The sequence below is a fragment of the Filicampus tigris genome, chromosome 8, assembly GCF_054856515.1.
Source record: "Filicampus tigris isolate MCC_2025a chromosome 8, RoL_Ftig_1.0, whole genome shotgun sequence".
Taxonomy (NCBI): Eukaryota; Metazoa; Chordata; class Actinopteri; order Syngnathiformes; family Syngnathidae; genus Filicampus; species Filicampus tigris.
The window spans coordinates 22,950,516-22,962,557 of NC_141224.1; the positions used below are offsets into that span (position 1 = coordinate 22,950,516).

The 12,042-nt window shown below is 39.7% G+C and overlaps 1 protein-coding gene across 3 annotated transcripts in view; it reads right to left on the minus strand.

Annotated features, from left to right (window-relative positions):
* The window catches only part of zhx2a (zinc fingers and homeoboxes 2a), a 63,193-nt gene that overhangs the window by 33,328 nt on the left and 17,823 nt on the right, over window positions 1-12,042 (minus strand). For all 3 annotated transcript variants that reach the window (XM_086037644.1, XM_086037643.1, XM_086037642.1), the window contains one exon: window positions 29-404. In XM_086037644.1, coding sequence (XP_085893770.1) covers window positions 29-106 — 78 coding nt within the window. In that variant the 5' untranslated portion in view covers window positions 107-404. The remainder of the gene's footprint in view (window positions 1-28; window positions 405-12,042) is intronic.

The following is a 12,042-nucleotide window of genomic DNA, read 5'->3' on the forward strand; positions in this document are numbered from 1 at the left end:
AGATAGATCCCAGACATTAATAGGGTACCTCCTCATCATCCAGCGCCACCATGGTCTCCTGTGGTCGGATCATACACGGGGTGGAAGCCTTCCGCCGGCTCGACATGATGATGAATGAGGGATGGCTCCCTACACTTTGACTTGGCCAGATATGCTGTAAAGGAAACGATGACTGGGAAACCAGAGAGGCAAGACGACAACCCAGAGGATGTTTCCACTAGCCAGGAGGACTGACTTGTACTGGGTTGCGTCAGGTTTTTAGAACAGGATTTCTGCCGCCGCTCCCTGGGGCACAAAGAGTAGCAGGGAACGGAGCAATAAAGGGTGAAGGTCTGCGCTTTTCTCGCTGACAGTGTCAGCTCCGCAGCAGGACAACCTGGTGAAAAGGCATGACAGGACACCACCTGGACAAAGAAAACAAATATCAGCTTTAATTTCACAAAGAAATAATAGAGCCAAATAAATTGCCTCCTGACACAAGTCAAGAGACACTGTTCTGCTTATAAAATATGCCTGATAGCGCTAATCGGTTTGCTTTAGTACATCAGAACAGCACAGAGCAATGTTTCCATCACAAGAAAGCCACATCATAAGCAAGCCAGACACTTCTGTTCATCTCGCAATGTTACTGACCATTTGGAATGAAAATCCCTGACCTGGCGTGCGTTACTGTCAGTTCATGTGGGTGGTGTGACGATGGCTGAATCAGCGTCGCAAATAATGTGACATCTACAAGCTTGGCAGTGCCCAACATTAGTTAATTAAAGAACAGGAGCAGGACACTGTTTACGAGCAATGGAGGACATCTAGCCGTTTTGCGTTCTTTCATTTTTGTCATGTCACTGCTTAATACAAGAATAGGACGAGCTTTGTTTGAGAAAAGAACTTGTTATTGTTTACTGTTAACTAGTGTTGTTCCGATACCGATACTGGTATCGGCAAGTATCCCGATACCACATTAAAATGCTGGTATCGGCATCGGCGAGTACGAACAAATGAAGCGCCCATGCTGGTCATTGATACTGGTATCATTCTTTGAATGTAGCGCGCATATTTGAGAGCCACACACCGGAGGGAAACAGAAGAGCCTTTTCCAAATGCACATGAACGTTAATATCTAGCCCATGTTGCAATTTCACCAGCACGAAGACCTATGGAAATAGGTTGTTTAGTCAACACACGTATTCTGTGTGTGTATATGTTACACACACATAGGCTGTGCACTTAAACGAAATTCAATTACATTTTCGATTATTGCACTCCACGATTACAAAATTGGCATAATCGTAGAAAACAATTATTAATACTAATTTTGACTTGTTTTGAGGCATGCGCTCACGAGTTACTCCGCCGCGCCGCCCTCTCCAAGCTAGCCAGCCAGCCAGCCAGCCCGTACCACGCACCCGGCAAGTCACACTGCACACGCTCCTACTCAACGTTTTAACAGAGTAACAGACCTAAAAATGGCACACAAACCGCCACAGGAACAACATGTAAACAACCAAGGCAAGTCGAAATATCTTATTTGCCGTGAAAGACGGTGAGCAAAGACGAATAAAGTGCAAGTTGTCTCCCCACCGGCAACGCGACGAATCTATTCATCCATCGTTTGGTTTACTATGATGCTATGATACACCAAAGCAAGAAAACACTGAGTTAGATTTGGCGTCGTCCGCAACGCAAATCTCAGTCGTTGAAACACTGTACGCAGCAACCCCCACCCATCAATATCGGAGGGACACAAAAAGATAACAGAATCTATTGCCCGGACAAGGCTTCCAAAAGTTTAGGGCACAGACTCCACTTCGCAATCGGCACGAGGGATTTTATTTTAAATAACATATCTTATGCAAATATACACTACTTTTACTAGCACAAAAATAGAAACCATGCTAAACATTATTATTGTGACTTAAGTTACATTTCTTGTGTAGTCGATAATATGAAGTCAAATTTTTTGTGTTCAATTTTGTTTAAAATTGCTTCAAATGCAATTTGCAAACATATTATTGGTCCTTACATTGTAATACAGTTTATATAATGGCCTGCTGTAATTTAGAAGTATTGTATAGATTACTAGTATGTAACAGTCAGCATTTAAATTAGTTTGACCCAATCAGCATATTAAATTTATAATTTATCAGAAGCAAATTACTTAAATATTACTTTAAAAACAAAACAAAAAAAGGCTCCAGACAAAGGTCTAAATGTATGGATGAATAGCATATCTGTTATTCTGTCAAAATTGTCATTTTACTTCAAGCAGTTCACATAGCAGCTTAACTCCAATGCTCTGTTTTTTTATACAAATAAACCATACTTTAATTTATACATTTGCAATTTATAAATTTAATGATTATTGTTAAGTCCAAAACGAACTTAAATTATTATAGTGTTTCAAAGAATTTGGTCTTAATATTTTTTACGTTTAAACCTGTTCTTGTTTTGTAGCAAACAATAATCGTTTGAATAATCGGGATTTCAATTATTACCAAAATTATCGTGATTGATATTTTTTTCATAAATCGAGCAGCCCTATTACAACAGATACTTCACAAGTGATGATTTAAATATGAATAATTTCACATTCAAGTGAGTATGCAATTCTTTAGAATTACAAGAAAAATAGTGCTTATATTTTGATTTTTCAAATGGCAATGCATCTGTGCAGTATCGGCACCGGCCAGTATCGGCCGCACAGCCAGATAGCGGAATCAGTATCGGGGCCCAAAAAGTGGTATCGGAACAACAATACTGTTAAACATGTAACTACTATATCACTGTGGCTTGTACCCAAAAGAAAAAGTGGCAAACATTGGGATGGTTATTTTGGTAGTCTAAAAACCTTTACTGTTGAGTAAAATAAGGGCTTATGGCGAGGTCTTTGATGTTCAAAATGATCATAAATGGATGAGACACTTTTGCAATTATTGTTTTCATGAACATAAGTACTGTAAAGCTCAAAGTGAACATGAGGCTGCAAAATAACCAGCACTGTGGGCAAAGCAGAGCAACTAAAACTTCAGTTAAAAACAAAGATAGACGCCCTTAAAAAGCCTCGTACACACTATGGTGTATATACACCATTGCAAGACAAAAGGGAGTCACGCTGACTACTGTTGGCAAAACTTAATGGACCATTAATAGAAACTGAATAGAAACGTGTCGTTTCAGCAAGATAATGCACAGGGATGTTCGAGACCACTTTTTTTCATACCGATATCAGTACAAGTATTCAACTCTTGAGTAGTCACAGATACCACTAGTACTTTTGATACATATTTTTTTTGAAATGATGAAGGACATGGGGGACTTCATATTAGCCAATATGTTAGCAAGATGTCAGCCAAGTGATTATTGTATTGCATATGGATAATCATGGTTTTATGTGAATCAGTATATTAGTGATACATGGATCAGATAGTAATTGTGTTACACATTTTTGGTAATGGCATTGCACATTTATGGTCATCATACACAATTACCGTATTTTCCGGACAATACGTCGCTCCGTAGTACAAGTCGCATCAGCCATAAAATGCATAATACAGAAGAAAAAAACGTATATAAGTCTCACTGGAGTACAAGTCGTATATGTGAGGGCTGCCATTTTTCCTTAAAATTGCATGTGATTGATGAAAAATTGATATTTTTCCCATTTGTTCATAAAATACATATTTTGTGTAGAACACACAAGACAATTAATTTTAATAAATAAATAAACTAAACCATAATCCAGTGGCAAGAAAAAGTCACAATCAAACTATCTGGTACATCTTAATAGGCATCCGTCAGAAATATATGCCGTTAGTTACTGATTGTATAGCGGCTACAAGAGGGCGGCCCATACTGTTATTGGCCGTCGTTGCAAGTACCGATTTTAAATCTACACTACCTTTAGCAACTTCAGGAATGATCAATGTAATTGATGACATAGCTGCAGTGCAAATACATCCATCCATCCATTATCTGTACCGCTTCTCCTCACAAGGGTCGCGGGGCGTGCTGGAGCCTATCCCAGCTGTCTTCGGGCAGTAGGCGGGGGACACCCTGAACTGGTTGCCAGCCAATCGCAGGGCACACAGAGACAAACATCCGCACTCACAATCACACCTAGGGGCAATTTAGAGTATCCAATCAACTTACCATGCATGTTTTTGGAATGTGGGAGGAAACCGGAGTGCCCGGAGAAAACCCACGCAGGCACGGGGAGAACATGCAAACTCCACACAGGGAGGCCGGAGCCGGGATCGAACCCACGACCTCTGAACTGTGAGGCGGACGTGCTAACCAGTCGACCACCGTGCCGCCCAGTGCAAATACAAAACATGCAAATTGTGCCCGTCTCGTTGAGAGAATAATGACTTTATGCATTGGACAATGCTGCAAATGGAGGGAGAAAGAGACAATGCAAAAGTAGTGATCAGCTTTATTTAGTTGTTGTGAGACAACTTTCTAAAGCAATAATGAGAATAGTGAGCAGGGATAGAAGTTGCCCAGGATAACATTATAAGAAGAACCCAGGCTGGAAAACATAAATTGCTACTCTAGGGGCTCGGAATTCACAAGTCAAAGACAAAGGAGTCGAAGGAGCCAGTACAGTACTCCACTCTCAGGTGAGTTGCCATAAAATCGCAAATAGGGGATACCGGAATGTCCTCTTACAATTTGCATACGAACATAAATGAGGAACATAAGATGTGTTGATGCGGCCTCTGTGACAGAACCTCGCAAATCAAAGTTCCTCCCCAAATAACACAACTCCTCAAATGACCCACAGAGAAGTCATTAGAATGCAGACTCATTACAATGGCGTCGCTATGGCAACTGAGTACGTAGCGCTGTAGTCTAGAAGCTTCTACAGTGACTGTATATTCACAGTAATAACCTGACCGTATTGTATATTAGATCGAGGTGAGACATGGGCAAAGCGAGATGAAAAACCAAAAGAAAATGTCACGCTTGCCATCTGCTTTGAGCATGAAGAAAATGTCTCTTCCAGGATTTCAGGATGTTGCATTACTTGATAAGGTTTTCGCAGCATGACATCAAGGAGAACTGGTTACATAAACAACATACAAAGTGAAAAAGCGAGCCAGTATCACTCTTCCCACCTAAGTCCGCTCATTCCCAAAATCAGCATTAGGTAGAAAAACGTAACGTCAGATGGCCTGTACAATTTCTGCTGATGAGTAGCTGGCATTGGAAGAAAATGAAAGCAGACCTGTGGCAAGACGCAGGAGTGAACACAACATGTGATTTACTGTATGTCCTGTACACTGCATTTACCTCATCAAGGAAGAGGTTGGATTAGCATTCTGAGTCTCCCCTGCACCTCTTGACCACACTTCAGAAGCTAATAAATATCAAGACTAAAACTTCATGGCAAAAATAATGACATCATTACTCCTAAAGGAGTCACATTCACCTGACTTTGGTGCAGGCAGCGAGGGTCCAGTTCCCTCTCAGTGATGGTGTGAATGTATATGAATACGTATATACATATATATATGTATACATGTCTTTATGTGCCCTGCAACTGACTATAGTCCCCCTTTTGCCCGAAATCAGCAGAAATAGGCTCCAGCACCCCCCGACTGTAGTGAACAGCATATATTATAATTATTACTATTATGATAATGATGATTATGATTTATTATTATGATGATGATTACGATTATTATTATTATTATTATTATTATTATAAGATACTGAAAATGGCTGGATGGATTATTCCTATAGGACATTTTATTTCATCAATGGTGATGAAAAAAATACAAATACAGTGGTACCTCTACTTACGAAATTAATTGGTTCTGGAAGAAATTTCTTAAGTAGAACATTCTGTAAGTAGGGACGCATTTTCCATGTAAATGCCCTAATCCGTTCCAAGACCACCAATATTCAGACATAAATGTTTCATAAAGCATAAAAATGCATCAAAACATGTAACAAATACATGTTACAATTATATTATTGCACAATAAATGAGAGTTGTGCATAATGTAAAAAAACTAAGAATAGAGTAAGGAATAAAAATGATGGTCATTTGCCTTTTAATTGCTGTCCTCATCGCTTTTTGCCCTCTTTCGTTCATATTCTCTCTCAGAAGTGTTTTTTGTGTGGCGTTTTGTAAACAACTGATTTAATAACATGGCGACTGTCGATCATTACGGTCATATTCTTTGGCAAGATCACCCAATCGCATCCCCCTTTCATACTTTTTTATTATCTCCTGCTTTGTTTGTATGGACAAAATAAAGATTTTCTCCTTTTTTTCTTTTCCTCGTTTCTAATTCACGTAAAACTAGACCTCATGGCCCGAGGGGCGAATGACGAGGACGCTGCATCCATCTATTTAACTGTCTATCCACACACATAGAGACAAACGGAAGAGGTCCCTTTTAGCCAATGGGATGCCAGGAAGATGCTAGGGTAGCCAATGGCAGGGCAGCTATGAGTATGTTGCGTTCAGGAAACTCCGGAGCTGCGAGTAGCAGCCCATACTGCGAGTATCACCCCATACTTTTTTTTTACCTTTCGTATCCTGAAATTTCTTTCATAACTAGAGGCAATATTTTCCTGTTGAGGCCTTTCGTAACTTGAAAATTTCGTATGAAGAGACGTTCGTAAGTACAGGTACCACTGTAGCGTATTTTTCGGACTATAGACTGCTATTTTTTTCCTAGGTTTTGAACCATGCGGTTTATAGTCTGGTGATTATTCTGTGGATTTTTCTTCCACTGCTAGGGGCGCTCTAACCGGAATTACAGTACAATTGCCATTAACAGGATGTGACTGCATGTAGAGGAACTGCATTGCATTGGAATATTAAAACAAATCTACAAAATGTCAAATAAAATGTAATGTGCCGCTGGCGTCGGGCCAAACCTCCCATGTCCAAATTTGGTAAATTTTAGATTTTTTTTTATTAGTCAGTCACATGTGTGTTATTTTTGCAAAAGATTGACCAATCTAAATTGTTGAAAATGGCTTGCTCTCTTTGACGTTGCACAGTTAATGGCTCAGCAAATATGCTGTCTTTTTGGTTTCCTGAAAAGTGATGGCTTTGAAGGTAGTAAGGTTTCCGCCTGACACCAGGGATATGTCTTTTCACATGATTGACAAACTTTTTAACCCGTCAATTATAAATGAATCATAACCCTCACTTTTTGAGCAGTCATGGAAGAAAAAAAAGGGGCTGCATTAAGCTGGACCTGGACATACAGTACTCCTCTCGCTTGTGTGCTGAGCCCACACAATAAGCGTTCAGATGAGCAATAGAATTCATGCCATATCCATATTAGTAAGCTGTGATCACAACTGCTACACATATTGATATTCAGTGTTAACTGACTAAGGAATCACTGGTTAATGTCAGACACTGCATATTATCCAAGAACCCACTGAGTCATTTGTAGAACTGTGCATGTCATGGTAGATTATGAGCACAGGCAGACTCTGAATAATATACCTTAGCTATCAAGTTAAAGCCGTAGGAAACACTGGACATCTCAAAAAGTAAGAAACACTAGCTGTCACAAACAAAAAGAAAAGCCTGCCAACGCTCTGGCATAAACAGCATCTTCCGCTCTGCTCTACCATTTTCAGCTGAAGAGGGCGGGGCTAATACACTGCCTTGATGGTTTCTTCCAAGCAAAGATATGCTAGTTATCCAGGTTTTCCTGTTACAGTTATTCAAAACAAAAAAAAGGGAACTTAATTGTAAACATTTTACAGATTTTAAGAAAAGCCGGCCCACCACTCTATGGTATGTCTAACCGATGTCATTCAGTTGGTTTCTGTGAGCAGAGGGAGCTCTGTGCTGTAGCCCCAACTCCCGACAGTCATTAAATTTGTATGAATAGTCAGCCTGGCAGTCACTTGCCAGACTTTATCTTCTTTATGTGAGAAAGGGGCCTTGTATGAGTGCGACCGTCAATTTGAGGGAGTCAGAAGATGGCAGCAAAAGCACTGATGAACACTGGCTAGCATGGACTGGAAGAGCAAAGAACACAGGCAGAGGTACCTTGTCTAATGTATGAAGTCCTTAACGCCACAGAAAACTACTGCATTTGGAGTGTAACTGTTATAGGAGCAGCAAGATAACTACACTGTGTGGGTGAGTCACAGCAACACATCCCACTCAGTGAAGCGAGTCGTGGAAGGGTAAAAAAAGAAGAAAAAGGACACAACTCACAGTTCCTCTGAAAAATGTGACAAGTGTAAACCAGTGTCATTATGTTTAAAACCAAACACATGGTCTGTGTTTAGAGCAGGGGTCTCCAACTTTTTTTGAAATAGAGCTACTTGGGTACTGGTCAATGGGAATGGCTACCAGTTTTATACACACTTCAGATAATATATTTGCTCAAATTACCTTGAAAAGTGGAAGTCAACTCCAAATTTGTTTGGTGAATAATATGTTCTATGCGCCTTCACTACTCTAAACATGGCATTCTGGTTAATATTGCATTTGTGGAACATTAGTTAAGCAGAAAAATCCACCTGTTTTTAGTCATCTCTTATCTTCCCATCTACTTACCTATCTTACCCATTTACTTAAGAAAATATATCTGGATCCATCCTCTTATATTTTGCGCAACCACCTGACGAAATATAATAGAGTAAATTCAACCATAATTTGTTTCAGTGAGTATGACGATTAGCTTTCTGGTTGCACATGATTAAAATGTGTTAAAGTAAACATATTTGTTTATTCTTGAGAAAAACATGGGAAAATAACGGTTTACCACATTTTAATCATGTGCAACTGAAGTATGTGTTCGAATTAAGTAAATCCATAGGATCTTTTTTTTTAGTGTAGAACCACGACCCTTGAGTCAACCGGCTTAATGGTCTGAAATTTGTGCCAATGTAATTCAAATTCAGTTTTTCCAATTCAAATATTCAAGTTTAGCTATTCAAATTCAAATCTACATTATTCAGATTCAGTTTCTAGTGGCACAAATTTCAGCCCATACCGCTCTGCCAACTGAGACACAGCCGCCCAAATAATTGCTACATTTGCCAAGATTTGTGTTCCCTCGCAATCATTTCATTGCGAAGAAACGCAAAGATTGTGAGGGAAATGCAAAGTTTTTTGCGAGGGAAAGCCAAAGGTTTTTTTTCTTGCATGTCACCTTTGGGGCTCCGTAAAGTGAGTTTTTTGTGTTTTATTGTGGACTTAAATTCTATACTACAAACTAAATGTGATGCCTTTCCTCAGAAATAAGTGAAAGGTTTTTCTTTAAAATTATTTGTCATTAGTTTAATAGCAATGTTATGTATCAAAAATAGTAATGGTATTGGTTACTTGGTATCAGGATTGTTGAGTACTCAAGAGTTGAGTGCTTGGACTGGTATCGGTCCATCATCCCGTAAAAAACAAAAAAACAAAAACAAAACTGCCATGTATGTTAAAACTCTCTGCGTGACCTGACAGTAGAATATTATAAATCTTTGGGGAAAAAAATCATCTCTCTATGGTCCCATCTTACGCCTCTAATTTTACTCTAATTATTATTTTAAAACACACTGTGCCAGAGGAATAATATCCTATCAGAGACTGTAGACAAAAGGTGTTAATATGTTGTCAATCTTTTGCCATGCACAGGTGGGTACACCCAGAATCCTCAGAGACTCGTTTCCTTGGCTGTATTATTTATCTCTGGTTAGCAACATAAGTTTAAAAGAAGGAAATGGACAGCTCTTGAGACAAAACAAGGCTAGACATCCTGTATGGATCGGTGGTGTCCTACGCGACCCAGTCCCAGCCACCACTGGGCATCCAACAAACCGACACCGTCCTCACTGGTTGAGAGCCAAGTATGCCAACAGCCAGCTGCCAGTGCTAAACTGTCGCTTTAAGGCACATATGTCAAAGTCAAGGCCCGATGACGTCAGGCTTTAAAATATATTGTAGCGTCTTCCAAGAACACAGACGTAGTTTAATTATGACATTTTTATTAGCTACTGTGGCCCGCAGCCGACGCCAATACAGTATGACAACCGTTCAGTCAAAAAAGAGCAATGGCTCTCCTCTTCGTCCACCTCCGCTACTCTCGCTCGCATGCCCTCCCATCCAGCGAGCCGCACTATGCATTCATTAACCTGGGAAACAACACAACTTGGCAAGACACAATTTCGACCACAACACAGATAACCCAATTCGTTACACTATTTCTGTAATATATTTCTTTGCATCAATGTTTGCCACCCCATGGCTGTTCTACATGCTGACTGAAGACTTCTCTGCACTTTTCGTAGCTTTCAGAATCGGATTGTGGTGAAAAGTTATTCGGAGTAAAACACACTTTATTAAGAAATACTTCATGGTAGAAATCTGACGTTGTTTTATTATTAGTAATTGTTGGCATTTGATAAATTCATTGAGTTTCGATGTAGTACTGAGATGTCCCACACTGTGAGCAGGCATTGAACGCTCCTCGAGTGTCGATAGCGAGAGACATGGTTTCTTTTCTTTTTCCTCCTTCGACACAGCTAGCTAGTAGTTTGTTCGTGCCAGCAAACTCAGTAGTTGCAGATTTCCCGTGTTTCACCATGTTTATTGTTGTGTGTTAATGTTAAAAGGTGAGTTTAATCATTTAGGTTCGTGTCAGGTAACTGCTGTACATAATAGCCTAGATATGTTCTCGTGAGTGATTTCACGATGAACACTAGTTGGTTATTTCGGCTAGTATGCTAACTATTCTAGTGATGAAACGTGTATTGTATGTATAGTTTGGCTGTTTAATTGCTTAATACAGTGAATTGTAATGTTTAGGCATATTGTTAACTAATGGATATGCATTGGATGATGTTGCTAGGTTATTCTTTGTGTTGTTCGCCGACCACATTAAATAGACGTGTGGAGTGGAATACGGGCCTGTGTTTTCTGACAGGAGCACCCACATTCATACCTTGCCACTCTAAAATAGAGTCAGCTGGTGACATCTTACCAATCATACGATCCTCTCCGTTTTACTTCACATTATGTACAGTTCATACAATCTTTTAGCCCGAGTCAACCAGAAAATTGTTTCCAGTTTGGCAGAAGAAACGCAAACTTTCCACTGATCTTGTTTCACAAGACGAGCAGCGGCTTCTTCTCGGGTCATAAGCGGAAGTGACGTACGAGCTGCCTCGCAAAAGTAGCAGTAATGTACTTTATTTTATTTTTTATTTAGTAACTCCGAACATGAAAACACAACAGCCAGGGGGGTGACAAACATAGAGGCAAAGAAATATATTCCAGAAATATAAAGCGTGACATCATCAGCAGGCACGAAGGACCCGAGCCAATCTGGACATTTTTAATTAAAAAATTCAATGAACATTCTATCAGTCCGGTCCTCAGCTTGTTGCAATTTTTTTTTATTTGGCCCTCCGTCTATTTGACTTTGATAACCCTGCTTTAAGGCATCACAAAGTTAGAATCAATATTTTCCCAGCACCTTTAGCTTGCCTTGGTTACACTTAAAAGCTTCTTTTGAGAGGTGGAGAAGCCACATGGAGCGAAGACGATTCAGGACCGACGTGGAATTAGCAAGTAGCAAGCAGCAGTTTCTGCTTGACAGGTAAGTTTATCATCTCGTTTACTTTTTTTAATTGCTTGTACAGTCCCAAAAATACAACAGCAACATTTAGTGTTTTGCAACACTCCATCAAACCACATTATGAATAAGTAATTCTAGCAATGTAGCAGCTGTGGGTAAGATTGGCTTGTTCACCCTGCACTTTCATATAATGCATGTCTCATGCATGTTGACATTAGTGACGGACGTGGCTTTGATCAGAGATACAGGGGGCGGAGGTGAAGTGAGGCTACATTCAAATCTTGCTCTCAGTTTGAAAACTGCAAAAGCAGACTTCAAGTGAATAAACAGACTTTTTGCCATTTACACATGAAAACACTGCAATAGCTGCTCAGGGGAGCACTCTCCTTTATTTACAGAACACCTATTAAAAAAAGAAAACAAAAAAAAAAGAAAGCAAAGTGCTTTACTTAAGGGCAAAAACATCCTTTCAGTGGCACGACTG